A 19,844-nucleotide genomic window follows, 5' to 3' on the forward strand; every position below is an offset into this window, starting at 1 on the left:
TAGAAGACAAATATACAATAGCTAAGCCAAGTTTCTACATAATACAAACTTTCCACATAGTATAGTAATACCTTGAAAACCTGTCTGCTCATTCAGAGACTCAAAAACTGTTAGTTGTAATATTTTTAAATTAGACCTCCTACATGGTCTAAAAGTGAGATATTGATGATTTAACATTTTTTAGAATTACACCATTTTAAAAAAAAATTAACTTAAAAAAAGTTTTGTCATGAAAGTTATAATACTGTAGTGATTGATGTCTTGTCATTGTCGTTCTGTTCTGTGGCAGGGTCACGTAAAACCTGTGTTTGAAAACAGAGGTATGCCCTACTTAGAACCTACTCCCAACCACGAGTGTCACGTTGCGAAGGCAAATCCACAGGATGGGAATACAGTCACTCTCTCACAGCTGTTTGAAACATCACAGGTGAGTCAGTCATCCTATGTTGTGGGTGGTGATGTTGCACAGTGATTGCACTTTCCCATGTCACACCAAGTATCTGGACCCCTGAAGACCTGGGTATGGACTGGTCTTCTGTTTCCCCATGCTTGTCAAAAGGTGATTGGGCTTGCTGACTTGGTTGATGCTCATGCTGTTGATCACTGAATTGTCTGGTCCAGACTTGACAATTACAGACTGCTGCCATATAGCTATAGTATTGTTGCGTATGGTGTTAAACAACCAACCAACCAATTATCTGAACTATTAATTAGTAAATTAAGGCCTATATCTAGCATCCCCAGCTGTTCTTGATGCTTGATTGATAATTGCTGAATATAGCCACAAACACATTTGTTATATCACCTTTTGATTTTAAGAGAAGCTCATAGTACATCATAGATCAGAATGAGAGTTTGCAGTGTCAGTTTGGAGTCAGTAAAACCTCAGTAATGTGGACACTACTATTGTATGAATGAACATCTGAATCACTTCACTTTACAAAAAAACAGCAACCCGTGGCCACTATTATGTATGTTGCTTAAGATTTTGCATGTATTTTGTTCAGTCAGAAATTACATCATATCCTTTCTGTAATTTCATACGATGCAACAAGGATGACTGTCAAACTTTGTCGTAATAAATACAAGATTTGAAAGAAACTATCGAGGAACACCAGTGTTTCATTTGAAAACAACAACAATGTAACAAAAGGAAGTATGAGACAATGGACAAATAAATTTTATGTCAATATGACATTAATGTTTAGCCTTTGTCAAGTAATGTTCAATTGCACTCTTAAAAGTAATATACTAGTCGTTGGTGTGAATAACAGGGATTAACCTTTTTAGATTAACTATATTTATGTAGACCCAACAGATCTTAATTATTAAAGAGGCAGATTTGTTACACAATGCAGACATGGATGACTTGTGTCAGTAACGTAATCACTACAAATAATGGTTTAGAATATTGATCTAGTTTCCTTGCTTTTCCATAGGAGTTTGTTTGGCATTACTCCAGCCTGTAGCCCATAATGTTCTGTAGCCACACAAATATTGGCATTCTGTTACCAGAGGTCAGTGTATCAGGGCTTCTGATCACTTGGTCAACCATTAAGTCAACAGTGTGCAGTAAAATTAACGCTGGTCCTGTGGTCCCTGTCTATTTAAAATTCATCAGGACCATAAAGCTTGCATTACTCCTGGTGGCTAGTGAATTTGGTATTGATAGTTAAGTAGATCAAGAAATGTTATTTTAGACCAGTAAAGTACAGACAGGACCACAACTTATTGTCCACTCGATACTCACAAGTTGTCATTCACAATTGGTATTGAGTGTTATTTGTTTGTTCAGTAATATATAGTCAATATTCCACTCCACTTATGGGTATTTTAACATCTATGAGTACACAGCTTTATTTTCAGTTCTGCTTGAATGCCATTGACTGTTTAGTATTTGTTCTTGGGACCTGTGAAGATCTGGGTCAGAATTGGTCTTCATGAACCCATCCTTGTCATAAAAAAGGACTTTCAGGATCGGGCATCACTGGTTGACATGTCATCACATCTCAGTTGCTCTTGCTGCTGATCACTGGATTCTCTGGTCCAGACTGGATTAGTAAGAGACCACCCCAGCATAGCTGAAGTATTGTTAGTGCGATGTCAAGCAACAACCAAACCAAACACAAGAACCTAGTTTAACTCAGCACCATTTCTATACTGTTGAGCTGATACTGATGTGACATTAAATGTTAACTCAGTGACTGGTTGCAGCACCACCACATAAAATCAATAAGTGTGATATAGTGCATTATTTATCTAAGTAGTGTTTGTGTTTGTGTGGGTGTGATGCTTGCAATCCATCATTAAGCACAGATCTGTAGAGACACTGGTACGGAAGTCAAAAGCATATTTTGGGTGATTACACAATATTCTATTGTTTCCAGTTTCTTAAGTATGTTTGTTTTACAAGGAATAAATAATTTGGTAATTATGCATGTTGACTTACTTTAAAGAAAAGTGCACATTGTACAGAGTTGTAGTGTGAGTGAAGTCAGTTGATGTGCCGTTGTGTTTCCAGCTGTACTTGTATGAATACGGAGACCTGACTGTGGAGCAGCGGCCGCGCCACATCTGCCCCTTCGCTGTCATGGCCTTCAACTACAAGGAGGATGTGAGGAAGATAAAGCCTGTAGAAGTCCCAATTGTTAGGTTTGTTAACAGAAATACTGGTGACATCTTTGATAGGCATTCTAGAAGTAAATTCTAGAGTAAATTCACTGAATAAAAGAAGTTGTATGTCCATAAATCATAGTCCTCATTCTTCAGAAATAATGGTGCCCAAGCTATTCTTCATTTTTTCCACACCACATTTCTGAATAATTACCCTCGGAGTAAGCTCAGTATTATTCATTACACTGCTGTGCTGAAACTAACTAACCCTAGTGAAAGATTGCAGCAGCTAACCCTTTGAATTGACCAACCAGAATGCAGATGTCAAATCTGATGTTAACAATCACACATAATATTTGAACTTTTATCTCGAAAATGTTTGTCCTGGACTGATTCAAATGCTATTTTCCACATGATTGCCCCAGAGTGATAAACATGGAGGTCACTATCACAGCGTGAGTAAACAGGTACTGAGAATAGCATTTTTGTTAATATTCTGGTATGTCCTTTTTTTGGAAATATATGCTTATAGTAACCATGTATCAGAAGCCAAAAGCATTTATACTGCAGGTGTTATGTGCAGATTTTTTGTTTGTTGAGAGATCCGTGTCAGCGACTGTGGAAGAGAAATTCCAAAAACACTGCACACAGAATCTCAATCTGCATTCAGGCAGACATGAAAAGATTAAACCAGTCAATGATGATTTTGAAAGTTGAACCGTCATTAGTAGCCATTGTCTGATTGGTTAAATATATTCAGCTGTCTCACATTTCATTTGACAGTCCTAGTTGGCTGAAAGGTTAGCTGACATGCCGTTCTACTAGAGTTTGTAAGATTAGTACTGAGCGTAAGTACACTTACGCTGAGGCAAGTTTGTGCTTATGTTACCCCAAATTTTTGCAATTTGCTTTCTCATAGTTACGAATGGTCTTCTGATGAAAGCAATCTGTTTTAATTGTAGCCCCAAGTTGTCAAGCCCTAAGATATTCAGCCCTAAGCTGACTAGTCCCCCTGCTTACACCAGCCCTACTTCGAGGCCTCCGTCGTCCTCGTCGCCATACCGGGAGTCATCAGATGAGGAGTACGCCACATGGAGCGGACGACTCAGTGTCAAGGGGCTGTTCACCTGCAAAGTGGAGATGTTCTCTACAGCAGCTTGCATCAAACCTGTCAAACTGTGAGTGTTTATCTCCACCACAATTTAGTAACATCAGTGTTCTGTGCTTTTTTTCACAAACAGCCTGCACAAGGAATGTGATTTTGTGCAGTTAGTGTAAAAATTTTGTGCTGAAATAATCTTTTAGTATCATTCTCTCTGAATGAATTGTCAAAAGGAAAATAATGTGTTAAAAGTTTACTGTGCAGTTTCGGTAGCCTGATGCTGGAGACTGTCTTGTGAAACAGGTTGTAACAACTAAATGTTTTTGAACTGATGATGTTTAGCCTAAAATATCCATTCTTCTTGTTACAACAACTAACTAACATATCTTATGTAAGTTATATGTATGACTTGAACAGTGCCTCTTTCATAACAGATCATTCTTTAGCCTATAGATTTGAAGTGAAACTTGATTTGATACACCCCACAGCTGAACCTAAGGTTGCGTGTTCTATGTTTAAGTTTATAAGCCTTAGTATCAATGAAAACGAAAGTGAATCCTTCGTATCAATCATTCTTTAAACAAACATGTCAGTAAAGATGCTAGGATCCTCATCGAACTACCATGGCTTGGTGACATAATTAGTAAATTTAGCATCATTGCACAGTAATAGGCCTGTTTTGCACAGTTGAATTTCTTTGTGATAAACATATGTTTGTACATGTATCCTCTTCCAGAGGTACCACCCTAAATGTGACGAAGAAGTGCAGCTTGCCTCTTGCTCAGAGCAAGTACTTCGGCCAACTAAGCAGCTTGAGGAAGAATGGGGAAGTGTACTGGCGCGGGAATTACATCAACGTGTGTGAGCTTCGACCTAACACTGACAGCAGGTCACAGTTCCAGAAAGTGATGAACTATCTCGGAAAGAACAACAGTGTAAGATAATCAGTGTAGCATCTGATTCTCTTGTGTAGATGTGTACAGCTTACTCTAGGCATAATTCTGTTGGTCATATCCCTATCAAATATCAGTACCTTATAATTTATTAACTCAGTACATTATCAGCTATGTCAGGCATAAAACACTGTCAGTGAAAAATCCAACAGAATAAATGTTGATAAGCTTAATCAATTATAAAAAGATTCCCTTGAGTATGTACACACACTAGTTATTCAATAAACATGACCAATAAAAATCTGTAACCCTTGCTTGTCACAATAGGCAACTAATGTGACTTGTTTGACACATGTCATAGCCCTTTTGCGTAGATCGATGTTCTTGCTGTTGATCTGTAGATTTAGTGGTCCTGATCCGATTATTTACAGACCTCTGCCATACAGCTGGAATATTGCTGAGTGTGGCATAAAACTAAACTCACTATCTCAATAAAGACAAACTTTATGGATAACAACTTCTTTATATAACGATGTCCGAAGGGCAAATTACATTTAAAACTAGATTCTTCTTTTGATGAATAACAGAATGGTGTTTACTCCAAGTGATGTAGTGGTAGTTGTGACCACAATGCAGCCCTGCAACTGTTCATTTTACATCTATTTCAGATGGCTGTACTGAAACCTGACTCGGACACAGTGTTGTTGATGATGCCGGACTGCGCTCTGACATATCAGCTAGGTGAGGGGACGTATTCTCATGCATGTGCCTGAGATATGTCGAGAACGTGTTAACACAGTTCTTAATAACACACATGTAAAGTGCAGCATCCTCATTATTCACACAGACAATGGATTTTCGATTTTCCCTCTGGATAATACTTCACTGCTAGCACACACCCAGAATTGGAGAACAGTATGACTGAGACCATTGACACATTGAAATGAAGTTTTGTTGTCATAGAATATATTCCCAATGTTTGAAATATAGTCATGCCAAATGACACCCTGTTATAAGAGTTGCATGTTTATAAGATCTGGAAAGACACTTTTTGAATGACCCTCACTCATACTATTGAAATACTGAACAAAGGCAAAAGACACCTCATGTTTAGCATGTTATAGCAGCCCAAGGAGCACCAAGAAGTGAGCTCTTGTCTGATTATTTTCATGTAACAAGATACATGGAAGGATAATATTTTCTGAATTGATTCTTTCAGGTTTAACCAAGCCTCATCAATATCCTATTGTTCTGCACTGTATATTTCTGTCCAAGCAGTCGTGCAAGTTCAAATCTCCACGTAAGTTTCTTGTCACCAACGACAATCATGAACATGTGATACTTTCATTTTCACTTGTTTACTAGGTCTGTGTGTGCCATTTGCCTATACCATATTCACTGGTTGAAAAACTCATATGTTTGATTGGAAGATTGCACAAAGTACTAACTCAGATTATTACCATCATTGGGCTTTCTTAGATTTTCATATTGTGAGAGAATCAATTGAAGGGAGGTAACTCACAGTTAACTAAGATTTGTACATAGGAACCTCAACCAGTTGCAAAAGTGAACAAATTCTGTATAGATACAGGTCATGGTCAGTATTGCATCCCTAGTACATTGATAATAGACTGAATATGTTAGTTTTCATGGGAAGGAAGTCCACTTCCATGCTTTGAGTGTCATCCCACACTGAAATCTGGATTAGTTTCTGAAGTTGAAGTTCTGAAGTTCCATTGCTTAATTCATCTGTACATTTGTCAGATTTGCTTTCACTTCTTGTATTACATGGTATTTGGGTTTTTTTGTTGTGCATGGTGGAAGGATGGATTATGTGTTGTTGTACTGCCTGGTTTTGCATTTGTTTTTTGTGCCTACTTTCAGGATACACGATAAACCAGCATCGAATCCAGTCACCACCTCCACCCACCTGCAATAACAACACATGTGTTGCCAGATCATCAACGTTATCTCCAAACTTTGCCACACCTCTTCAAATCAATGTCAACAATAACCAACTCCATCCTCCCAGTCCCTCCCTCTTCACCCCTCCACCCTCAGCACCACCACTACTCCCAGACCTGTGGTCTAGCACACCATCACAGCTACCATCACAGGCACCCTCCCCAAGCTTCTTCCCACCCTCGCTTCCATTCAACTTACGTATACCTCCTCCACCACCGCCCCCACCCCTCCCTCCTCTGCCCCCTCCACCCCCACCACCGCATCACAGTCCTCAGTCCTACCCTAGCAGCCCGGTGAAATGGCCACCCTTGTCCCCTGGACAGAGACACAAGTCTAGCAGCCAGCCGTTACTGACCAGTGATATGATTCCACCCTCTCCCACCAGTCCTAGTGGTAAGCTAGTCAACACTTACAGCATGAGAAGTTAGCCTTTGTGAGGCAGTACTAACACACTAAATATTCTTGTCATAGTAAAAGCTCTCGCAATCATTAATTAAATGTAATTAGAGGGGTTGCAAAGAGCAGTAATGTGGTGTTCTACATTTTGGCGAGTTAAATTTTCCTTTCATTTTCTTGACATGATTGTGTTTACATGTGTTTCTGTACAGTACACTCATGTGTTTTCTGTTTGAATATACATCACCATGTTCTGACGTTTGAACGAGACTACTGCTTTGATGTGAATCCTTGTCCTCCGGGATATGTCCTGTCAGTTGGCACAGGTGTTGGTGATCTTTATTTGCAGTTTACCCTGCAGTGTAGAATCTGTGATGGCTTGGGATAGAATCCTGATCTTCAGTAACCCATACTTGTCATAACAAGATCAGAAGGTCATCGGTTCCCAATTGTGTAGGTCAATGCTCATGCTGTTAATCACTGGATTGTCTGGTCCAGACCCGATAATATACAACCACCGCCATATAGCTGGAACATTGCTGAGTGCTGGGTGTTCCTAACTCCCCCTAGGATCAGCTCACGAAAATCTGCTACCATGGTAACCCATTGGTCTGTGTACTTGTTTCAGCAAGGTGGTATATGCGCACTTCCCACATCTCACTCAGAGCAGAATACTGAAATATTCCGTCTGCATTACATGGAGACAGATTGTTTCTTTCATCAAATAATGTGTTTGTTTCCTGCTTGTTATGTTGTGTGTGCATGTGTTTGTTGTAGTTCTGGTGTCCGCTAAGTCAAGTCTGTCGCCCTTGTCACGCAGTATCGTAGCTGCCCGGGAGAGTGGACCTGCCACAAGACTAGGGCCTGTTGCTGGTAATGACGTCATGTTCAGTCCGCACTTGTACCACCCGCATGCTATTAGTGATTTATCGTAATCGCCAACATGTAGTCTGCATGGAGTATTTATTCATTACTGTTGGGATTCACCTGTAATGGTTGTAATAGGCGATGTAATTAATGGCCTGAATCACTTTGTTGAATGTGTCTGAATTGTTGTACATAGTATTGTCCATTGGATTGTCTGATCCACTTGCTTGTTGATAGACTTGTTAATGGTAATGATAGATTATATGCTCAGCAGATATGTTGTCAGTGCAGTACCATATATTTCACTGTGCCATGCGGCACAGTGGAATCAAGTGGCATGTGTATAAGAAACTCACATTATCCGTAGGTGTCTTCTTGATGCATGATGATAGTAGATGCTATTATGGGTGTTTGTTTTCAGAAGCCAAACTGTTGTACCCTCATTTGAGTGGCCCACCTAGCTCCACACCCTTCCCACAGCGAAGCAGTTCCACCACCGACATGCATGACCCACCACGTCCGCTCCGGGTGGCCAGCCTTCCTGTAGGATTTGACGAGGGCTTTGCCCAAAAGGTGCCCAACCACTCCATGTTGAATCGCTCCCAGGTGCAGAACATGTTTGACTCTCAGAATAAAGTGCAGCATGACATGAAAAACAAGCGACAAAAGCGTAGTGACTGTGAGCAGGATTCCACCATTACATCAACCTGTGCTGAAGACGAGGCTCATCTGGCTTTTGAGGCCAGGTTGGAGTCACAATTGGCAGAATCCTGTAAAAGTGACTCCATGTTTGAGGCTAAACACCGGACATCAACAAGCATGCATTCCCACTCAGACATTGAACTTTCTGAAAGTGAAGTCGAGTCCATTGTGAAGAAATTCTCATTATCAGATTCTTCAGGGAAACATAGAAAGAAGGCCAAGCCTGATGAAGAGAGGTTTGATGACAGTCCATCGTTAAGACCTCTCGCCACGGATGTTGTAGCTAGTGCTCAAGACATGAGAACTTTCCTTGAAAACAATCTACAGCGTTCTAGAAATCCATCAAAAGGTGATAAAGATCGTGCTGATAAAGTTGTCATTGACAGTGTACAGTCAGTCAGAGCTATGTCAAAGGCTACCAAAGTGGAGGAAGAACCAACTGTATCCTCAACAGATGGCTTAAAAGATTTGAAAATGGCCAACCAACTCTCAACAGCAAATGACATGAAGGAATTCCTGAATTCTACTCTTCTGAAACCCCTGAAGCGTCCTTCTCCCAGAAAAGATGTGAAGAAAGGCATCAACACAAAGGACAAGGTGGCTAGGATCTCTGAACAAAGGTACAGTATGTCGAAGTTGACTGCAAATCTTGTGAACTATTACCTCCATTGTGTGAGAGTGGTGTCAGTTTTAGCATTATTTGGATAATGTTATGTAACAAATCCCTCCTGCCAAAGATTTGAACAAAAACTTCTCCCAAAATAACCCTACAGCTTTCAGTATTGTAATTATTGTGACAGTAGTCCTCGATGACTGAACAGGGCCCAGGCTCTAAGAAGAAATCTTGAAACATGGCACTCAAAGGCATGACCTATCAAAATCTTGTCAATTTTAGGACTTGTGGTTTCAGTCTGCAGAAAATAGTGGTCTTTTCTTCTTTCATTATTGCAAAACTACTGAAAGATAAACTACTTTTTCACATTGTTGTTGGTGTAATATGATTGATAGAAAGTCTTGGTCTGGTTACAACAGTGAAGTCTGTGTTCTATTTGGAAAATACGCATCAAGCTATTGATGGATTGCACATTGTTAAGCTCCAGTAGCAATAAATTAATGATAAAACTAAACAGTGTTGATAGTTTAGCAATTGACTTACATTGCTAAATACACAGCACAAAATACAGGAAGTGCCAGATTTGTTCAGTTTGATTAAGGGTGTTTTCCCCAAGTTGTAGTTGTCTCTTAAGAAATCTGGATCTGAATTTCAAATTGCCTGACAGTTAATAAAAGAGACTGGAACTACTTCAGCATGTCTTTCTTTCATCTAAATTATACGTTCATTAAAAAATGACTTCAAATGAGGCAAGACAAGGAGGAAAGTGTGTCATGTTGTTTTGCTGTGATGTCTGTTTTCAAGATTGCCTTATGGGCTGAGCCTTGTTCTTTCACTCCCCCCTTCCATCCAGATAGATTTTTGCTGAAGTTAGAATTAGAATCCTTTTTTTGTCATATTTTCATTATATTGTAGATTAAACTCACAGTAACCAATAAAAGGTTTCCTATTGAAAGGCAGATTCAAATTCTTAACTGTAACTGTTTATCATCTATTCTGTTACATCATGTAAACTTAGCAACATGTGTGACATGGGCTGTCCATACTATATCGGATGAAGTATTGATTCTTCAAATGATCCATATAGCAGCTCCTGATAAAAGAATGATAAAGATTATACCGATAAGATGTCAAATATAGTTGTATTTACACTTACTTTAGTTTTCTACATATAAGCCAGCTATCAAACTGACTGACTGACTGAATGCATCAAGCTTTAGGATCTGAACCTAGTTTTCATTTGATGATGGCCATTACGCTTTACCATGGAGCATAAATAGAAAAGGAACAATTCAAACTTGACACAAGTGTCATAACTAAGTACACAGTGTTGAGGTAGTGAAAGAAGTCAGGTTTTCTTCAGCTATTGCTATGATAAAAATGAAAATAATAACCAAAACAAAAAGTATATAAGGTGTCTACATTTATTGATATGGCTGTACAAAGCTACAAATTTGAACAGTCAGCAGCAGATACACAGGTCTGGTCTATACTGTGTTGACATGAATGGGAAAAGTTTCAACTGCATTGGCACATAGTGAAGGTGCCAATTGGCAACGCTGAAAAAAAGTCATTCCAGATTATTAATTTACTGAGTGAAGTTCCCTTTAATCAATTATTATGGCTGTAATGATACATTTATCAATACAATATTACTGAGGATGTTCATACTTCATTACTTTAGGGCATTTCTTTGTCACAAACAACTTGTGAAGGTTGTTACTGTGGAACCCAGTACAAAAAGTACATGTTCACAAAGTTCCAGATAACTTTTCAAGCAACTGGGTATTTACCCCTATGCCCGTTTATGCATGAGTTACGTGAAGGTCCCAGGGTAGAATAGGCCTTCAGCAGCCCATGCTTGTCACAAAAGGCAGCTGTGCTTGTCATAAGAGTCGGGATTGGGATTGGGTGGTCAGACTCGCTGATTTGGTTGACACATGTCATCGGTTCCCAATTAAACAGATCAATGCTCATGTTGTTGACCACTGGATTGTCTGGTCCAGACTCTATTATTTACAGACCGCCGCCATATAGCTGGAATATTGCTGAGTGCAACTAAACTCACTCACTTACTCATGTATGAGTAATTGCATATTTTGAGGAGTAACTAACATAGTTACAATAGTTAAAAGAATTGAGTATTTTCACCAAGAGTTTCTTATCCTTATTGGGTAATTAACACCAATAAACATATAAGTAAAGATGCTTCTCAATGCTTCTCAATGCTTCTCAATAGACATAACTTTATAGAAATTCTTATATTTCCAAAGAGTTGGTAGCTATCTGTACACACTCAATATGGAAGCCATGTGACTACTCCAGTAAACTTGGAGAGTGGCTATGGTTTTAATCGTATATGTATATATAGGCATCGCTTACTATTTGCTAATGCTCTTGTAGACTTCGGGTGCCATGACAAATTAACATTTGCAGGCCAATTCAGTTGCATAAAGCATGCAAGGTATTATAGACCTATTGGGTTTTAACGTGATTCTTAGACATTTTTTTTTTGTTAAGTGCTCCCATATTTGTAATTGAGTAAATGTGATTTTTTATTGCATAAAATATGCAAAAACATGTTTTATCAGTATGTACTTATCAAGGTGACAATACAATTTAACCTGGAAGTTTTGTTCAGTTTTGAAACACTCTCAAGTGCTACTTTTTGTTCCAGTGACAAAGGTATTTTCTTCAGTTGCGGAAGAGACAGACATTGTTGCTCCATTGGCATTGTATTTAAGTTTATATCTACAAAGCCCCTCTGCTGAAAATCTATCTAGCTTTGTCTGATCTTCGCCCTAAGGGGTTGGATCTTTGGCTGCAGACTTTCTTGATCAGTCGTCCTCTTGAAGATATCCTTGTTTCTTGACTGAGAAGGAACGATTGACCATGCCCCTTTATGACCAAGTCCAGCCAGTCAGTATTATCACATGACAGAAGTTTGTGAGTCACGGAAACATCTATAACAAGTGCTACTGCCTAATTTACTAACTCTGTGATGGAGTAGAATCCCGGTATGACAAGAAGTGGGTTTACTGGTAATAAGATGAAGTAATGTAAGTTGTCAAGGTTTTACGAACATTTAATATTTGATGAACAAAGGATTATGAAACATACTTTTAATTATAAACCTAGGAATTGAATGAATGGAAACAAATACTGAGACATGTTTCAAAACTGCTCTTCCTGGAAAGAAATTCAGTAAAATTGCGGAAGTTTTTGGTCCAAAGTTACGATCGATCCTGTCTAAATTAATGCTTGACATGTTCCTTGGTGCCAGTGTGCCTTCCTTGGTGAAACAGCTGATGCATGAGACTCTGTACTTGTTGGTCCAAATGTCAATGTAAATTCTTATCCAATTATTATGTGCAGCAGGATTGACAAAATGTGCTGGCCATGTTGTTGCCTACTTTTTGTTACATTTCTTTGGCATGCAGTTATTCTAATATGACCACGTAGTCAGTTAGGAAAGACATTAAACTGAAAGTAACGCCCATGTGATTTGGAAAAAAAGAAAAGTTATGCAGTTCGTAATACATGTTTTTCATCTCCTCGTTTGACAACCATAATAACAATAGCACCAGTCCAGAAAGAAATGATACCTCTAGTTACCAGAGATGATGTTCCCGTACACAACAAGCTTATTCAAGAGATAATCTTTCATGACTGTGAGAGGGTTGTATGGGTTAATTTGGCGTTTGCTTAAGATAATCTGCATTTCTATCATTCCTGAATGCTAACCTTCTTATACCTGCAACACAACAGTACAGTAAATAATGTCATCCCTCTTCTCCCTTCTTATACCTGCAACACAACAGTACAGTAAATAATGTCATCCTTCTTCTCCCTTCTTATACCTGCAACACAACAGTACAGTAAATAATGTCATCCTTCTTCTCCCTTCTTATACCTGCAACACAACAGTACAGTAAATAATGTCATCCTTCTTCTCCCTTCTTATACCTGCAACACAACAGTACAGTAAATAATGTCATCCTTCTTCTCCCTTCTTATACCTGCAACACAACAGTACAGTAAATAATGTCATCCCTCTTCTCCCTTCTTATACCTGCAACACAACAGTACAGTAAATAATGTCATCCTTCTTCTCCCTTCTTATACCTGCAACACAACAGTACAGTAAATAATGTCATCCTTCTTCTCCCTTCTTATACCTGCAACACAACAGTACAGTAAATAATGTCATCCCTCTTCTCCCTTCTTATACCTGCAACACAACAGTACAGTAAATAATGTCATCCTTCTTCTCCCTTCTTATACCTGCAACACAACAGTACAGTAAATAATGTCATCCCTCTTCTCCCTTCTTATACCTGCAACACAACAGTACAGTAAATAATGTCATCCTTCTTCTCCCTTCTTATACCTGCAACACAACAGTACAGTAAATAATGTCATCCCTCTTCTCCCTTCTTATACCTGCAACACAACAGTACAGTAAATAATGTCATCCCTCTTCTCCCTTCTTATACCTGCAACACAACAGTACAGTAAATAATGTCATCCCTCTTCTCCCTTCTTATACCTGCAACACAACAGTACAGTAAATAATGTCATCCTTCTTCTCCCTTCTTATACCTGCAACACAACAGTACAGTAAATAATGTCATCCCTCTTCTCCCTTCTTATACCTGCAACACAACAGTACAGTAAATAATGTCATCCTTCTTCTCCCTTCTTATACCTGCAACACAACAGTACAGTAAATAATGTCATCCCTCTTCTCCCTTCTTATACCTGCAACACAACAGTACAGTAAATAATGTCATCCTTCTTCTCCCTTCTTATACCTGCAACACAACAGTACAGTAAATAATGTCATCCTTCTTCTCCCTTCTTATACCTGCAACACAACAGTACAGTAAATAATGTCATCCCTCTTCTCCCTTCTTATACCTGCAACACAACAGTACAGTAAATAATGTCATCCTTCTTCTCCCTTCTTATACCTGCAACACAACAGTACAGTAAATAATGTCATCCTTCTTCTCCCTTCTTATACCTGCAACACAACAGTACAGTAAATAATGTCATCCTTCTTCTCCCTTCTTATACCTGCAACACAACAGTACAGTAAATAATGTCATCCTTCTTCTCCCTTCTTATACCTGCAACACAACAGTACAGTAAATAATGTCATCCCTCTTCTCCCTTCTTATACCTGCAACACAACAGTACAGTAAATAATGTCATCCCTCTTCTCCCTTCTTATACCTGCAACACAACAGTACAGTAAATAATGTCATCCTTCTTCTCCCTTCTTATACCTGCAACACAACAGTACAGTAAATAATGTCATCCCTCTTCTCCCTTCTTATACCTGCAACACAACAGTACAGTAAATAATGTCATCCTTCTTCTCCCTTCTTATACCTGCAACACAACAGTACAGTAAATAATGTCATCCTTCTTCTCCCTTCTTATACCTGCAACACAACAGTACAGTAAATAATGTCATCCTTCTTCTCAAGTCAGGACCTCAGGGATATTCGCCTCTTGTCAGTATATAGTAAAAAGTTGCTTGATTTAGTAAGATTGACTGGTAATAGTACTTAAGATAACTCAAACATCTACAAACTATACTTTTATGAGAGGCATCCAAGTGGTTAAAATCTTCAGTTTAGGTTGATTCTGTCATTATATCATGAAGACAGGAGTCTGTTCTATTCCCCACATCGGTACAAGGTGAAGCCCATATCTGGTGTCTCTCACCATGATATTGCTGGAATATTGCTAAAATTGGAATAAATCCAAAAACCAAACTCAAAGCATTACAACAGTGAAACCAATGATTTTGAGGTCTGTTAGACTTAATTCCATTGTGACAGGTTCCAGCTATGCTTGTATGTACTAATCAGTTTCTTTCTCTTAGCATTTTAAGTCCAATTCTCAAGAAAATGAAACGAAGTAATATAAAGTCATGGATAAAGGCCAACAACACAAAATCTCCGACAACCATCATCACAGGTGCCACTTATAAAACCGGTTTCCTTTTTGCAATGTTTGCTGTTGCATTTATTTAAGGAACACTAATGGCATTGCATGGAATTGTTCAATTTTGGACAAAGTTTCCAGTAGTCTACTTTGTTTGAAGATCAACATTTATGATTCATTCATAGACAAGTCACATGCCAGCCAGCGGTTTTTAGCAAGGCTCTGTTCTACAAAGCAATGTTAGACCTGAGACTGTTGAAACCTCCATACTTCAACACTGGCTCACAATAGTCGTAGTGCTGACATCACTTTGTGGTAAGGGCCTTGATCATGCTTTGTTTGCTTCATTACATCATGCTATACTGGAAGTCTTATCAATCATGTGTCATTACGTTTAAAGCCATTGGAAAGCCGTGTGATTAAAATGGTTACTTATCATGCTTCAGATTATGTTTTCATTCCCCAAAAAGGTGGGAAAATGTGAAGACTTTCCTATGAGGAGTATGAAATTTCCATTGTGACTGACTATTCTTATTATCAACTTGGCTGAGATGTTATAAATATGGTAATAGGCAATTTGGTGTGGGTTTTTTTTTTCCTGAAGATGTTGCATTGCTGTCCTGGTGTATAAATGTTGATAACAGCCCTGTATGACATTGTTAACAGCTTGACAATAACTGTTTGTTTCTTGTTGCATGGAGCATAATGTGCATGTTGCATTTAGAAACATTAACTAGTTTAAACTAACGTATGTTTTCTTACAATTTAACATGCACCATTTTGCTTGATTTCTTTATCCGAGTGTCTCTCATGTTGTCATCCTAAAATGCCATGAGAATAGAGATCCCACCACTGGACCATTTGGGGACTGAGTCTGAAAAAATGTGATATTGTCAGGCATTTTGATAAGCTGCAACATCAAATGAATGATTTGTCTTGCGGCCATTGTATGACTGTATGATGTGTTTGTATTGTTTGCTTATTCTTGAGAGATGTTTAAATCATTTTGTTAGTCTCTTATTGAGGGTGATGACTGAAGAAGTTTACTTATGACAAATGCAGGTTATGTTAGTGTAGGAAGTGTTCACAGTCTGATCCAATACATAGCTGAAATATTGCATATTGCAGCATTAACAAGATTTACTAACTCAAAGTACAGTATTGAGAAAAGTGACCAAACTGTTTTTATTAAAAGTCCACAGTTTATGAAGAACCCAGCCAGTGGTAAGAATATGTGCCATGTTAAAGTTATCTGCCTATACATAACCAAGGTATACTCCCCCCATGATTTCTCTTTGACTTTTGATGAGTGTTCAAGGAACATGGTGTATGTTAGTAGTAATATTGAAGTTACTGCCGTTTGAATAATCCAATGCATTATGTCACCCTCACTGAGCCACATTTCTATTGTTTTGTTTTCACCTTCTGGTCCTGGTAAGTTTGGGGCAATTCCCAGTGTTTCTTGTGTTTTCATTCCTTCATTGTTCGTGCATCAGTGTTGTTGTCCATGTGCTTTTCATGTTCGTTTTTTGCACATCTGTGTTAATATGTCTTCTTACATCTGTAAAAGTTAGTTTTGTTTTCAGTCATATCAACTCTTCCCTATTTTCGTCATGATGTTAAATATGTTTATTTGCTTGTCATATTTATGTGGTAGATTAAAATAATGATCAACCAACTGGCCAAAATTTGTTGAAGTAATGATTGAAATTTTCATAACTATTAATAGTTGTGTTTGCCACATTTCTCATGATAGTCTTTTATCTTGTAAAGAATTTAGTTCTTTAACTATAATTCAGAGTCATTTAATTTTATTGAAATTATGATCTATTTCATCTGTGCTGGCATTGTTTTTACAGTGATTTTGAATGGGTTTTTTTTCCTGCATTCACACACAAGCCTCCAATTGATATTGTCAGAATATACACAACTTGTTCTTGCATTGAAGTGAATCATTCTTTTATGCATTTTAGGGGCGTGTTGTAAGAAAGAAGGGCACATAATGAGCAGCTATGTCTTGGCCATTGACATAACTTGTAATGGAAATTCATTGCTTCACCACAGGACCTGTTCAAAAGTTTGTTGTTAGCTAAGCAAAACTTTGTTTGGTGATATACCCTCCTTTTTTTCCCCGCATCAATCTTTTGAACAGGTTCCTTAGTGTTTCACAGCGTATGTCTGTCTGTCTTTTCGTGGGGATTTCATTGTGATCTGTATGTTGTGGTATGTGATATTTGAACTGATGAAAGAATATGTTTCTTTGGGCAGTATTTCATCACAATGGTAAAATTTAATCAAGCCAGATGTATTCATCGAGATAAAATCTTTTAGTCACTTTTCCCCTTCAAGTGATCAGTAGCCATGAAAGTTTGGAGAACCATTCGCAATTCGTATAGGGCCCCTGCCATTTTGATCACAACTGTTGTATGTCTACAAAGCTGGGACTATTTGCAAGGCAACCATCCAAATCAAGGTGTCGTTTGGATTAGGAGTTTCTGCTTAGCAGTGAGCCTAAATCATTAGTCGAGCACATGTTGAAAAAGAATGTTGCAGTCCTTACGAACACTACATAGATGTACTGTGCAGCATCTGCCAACTTATGCCTAGTCTGGGGCTAGTAAAATTCCTTTCAGACAGGTAACCACATCTAATTAACATATGGTGAAACATGGGTTCTGAAAATATTCTTGGACAAAACCAAGTTTCAATCACAGTTTGCCAGCACAGGTGAAAGTAGGTGAGTTTTGCTCAGCATCAGATATCACATGCTTGTTGAAATGTCTTCATCTGACATCAGTGAGGTGCAGTAGATAGAAGCATCATATAATTCATTGATGTTAATAAATCTGGGCAATTATGGCATCTCTTCTTTAACATTTGTGTTGGTTTGGGCCATTATATCTTGGGACATTCTTTGTAAGTATCATGACCCTAAACGGTTCTCAGCAGCATCTGCATATGTCTGGGTATTTTGCAACTGTAGGGAAACACCTTATGCTACCTGTGGACTGATATTTTAGCAGAACATTTCTTGAGGATTACTGTCAGCTTATATGTATCATTGTCAGTTTATATATAAACTAACTTTCAATTTTGGCAGTTTCATTGTGTGTATAAACATGAAAAGTATGTTGCATAACATGTTTTGTGCTTAAAAGGATATTGTGGTATAAAATGAATAGGTACTGTCCTCAATACAAAATGAAGTATTATGATTGTATTGAAGGCAAATTTAAGCACCCTGCTTTTCAGTGCTTTCTGTCTGTCTGTCATGTCTGTAAACTTATATACGTTTACCCTACTTCAAGTCGGGTCACAAACATTGTTGACTTTCATACCTAGAACTTTTATTTATCTATTTTTCAGTCCTGCCAACTTTCATTAGTGAGACTGACAACAAGCACCTGCCGACCATCCTCGATAAGCCCAGCAGTTCTGGGTCTGATACTGGAGGATCTCCAGATACACCTTCATCTACATCTTCACATGTACCCAAAAACTCTTTGCCTTGTTTCACCTCCCCTGTCATGGATACACCGACCCCATCAAACACAGAATCACAACAAACACCCACATCCAAAACTACTGAGACACCTGTGGTTCCCTCCTCACCTGGATTTTTGACACTGTCCAGAAGGAACAACAACCTTGCTAATCAGAACCTGTCAGCTGCAACCCTATTCTCTCCTCCTCGACATGTGCGAGTAACAGCTGATGTGACAGAAGTGAAGATTGTCAACACATATGAGCACGCTAGCCACATCCCTAAGCCTGGCAAGCTAGAAGCTATACAGTACATGTTGCACGGGTAAGAAGGGAATTAGGTTAGTTTTATGCTACACTCTTAAATATTACAGCTATATGGTGGCAGTCTTTAATGAATCAAGTCAGGACCAGACAATCCTGTGATCAACATCAATCTTCACAATTGAGAACCAATGACATGTCAGCAAGACTGACCACCCGATGCCATGTTGCCTCTTACAACAAGCATTGGTTATTGAAGATCATTATCCAAACCTGGGCCATCATGGGCATGTACGGGCAAGTGGAGGGCCTACACTGTATGTCAGGGCTGTCTTAAGGACGGACATGCAGGACTATTGCACATGTCCCCAACTATAATAGGACCCTTATACACTGCTTTGTCAAGGACCTGTGATTCTGTAGAGACAGCCCTACTGTGTGTTGTATACTTTACTTGAGTATTTCATGGCGAGGTAACCTTTCTACATATACTTTTAAGTATATCAGTGTTCCTGCTGGTTTTGAAAATTGCCGGCAGCTTATGCCGACAGAATTTGAAAGTTCCGCCTGAACTAGTTTTTAGCCAGAGAGAAAGTAATCAGTATTCATGACGAAATACTGTCAATAAACGTTTTGCAAAGTGTGCTGTGGTTTGCTTACTTTTCGAGAGTATGTTCAATAGATCTACATTAAAATAATCAATTCGATTCAATGCCATGCTGGACAATCAGAAAATGAAAGCAGTCCAACTAAATTCAATAAATGTGTTTAGATTGTCATTAAATAAATTGAATAAACTGATGAATAAAATCAACATCAGTATTCATAAAAGTTGCCAAACATAGATATAAATTACTATTTCCATCTTTTTTGTGTGATCATGTAAGATCACAGCTTATGTCACCTCAATCTTTACACTTAGGCATGATGTTTAGTGCAAGAATACAAGCATGAAGCATATTTGGCACAGGTCATTACATAACACGAT

The 19,844-nt window shown here is 38.4% G+C and overlaps 1 protein-coding gene across 2 annotated transcripts in view; it reads left to right on the plus strand.

Moving 5' to 3' along the window:
* Window positions 1-19,844, plus strand: part of LOC137295896 (uncharacterized) — a 61,781-nt gene that overhangs the window by 22,616 nt on the left and 19,321 nt on the right. Inside the window, exons 6-16 of one of the 2 annotated variants that reach the window (XM_067827462.1) lie at window positions 290-427; window positions 2,522-2,652; window positions 3,576-3,791; window positions 4,452-4,650; window positions 5,277-5,349; window positions 5,828-5,908; window positions 6,493-6,966; window positions 7,747-7,842; window positions 8,258-9,158; window positions 15,048-15,142; window positions 18,476-18,917. In XM_067827462.1, the coding sequence (XP_067683563.1) occupies window positions 290-427; window positions 2,522-2,652; window positions 3,576-3,791; window positions 4,452-4,650; window positions 5,277-5,349; window positions 5,828-5,908; window positions 6,493-6,966; window positions 7,747-7,842; window positions 8,258-9,158; window positions 15,048-15,142; window positions 18,476-18,917 (2,846 nt within the window). The remainder of the gene's footprint in view (window positions 1-289; window positions 428-2,521; window positions 2,653-3,575; window positions 3,792-4,451; window positions 4,651-5,276; window positions 5,350-5,827; window positions 5,909-6,492; window positions 6,967-7,746; window positions 7,843-8,257; window positions 9,159-15,047; window positions 15,143-18,475; window positions 18,918-19,844) is intronic. The other variant, XM_067827463.1, reaches the window with a different exon arrangement.

This window comes from Haliotis asinina, chromosome 9, assembly GCF_037392515.1.
Source record: "Haliotis asinina isolate JCU_RB_2024 chromosome 9, JCU_Hal_asi_v2, whole genome shotgun sequence".
In the NCBI taxonomy this organism is placed as follows: domain Eukaryota; kingdom Metazoa; phylum Mollusca; class Gastropoda; order Lepetellida; family Haliotidae; genus Haliotis; species Haliotis asinina.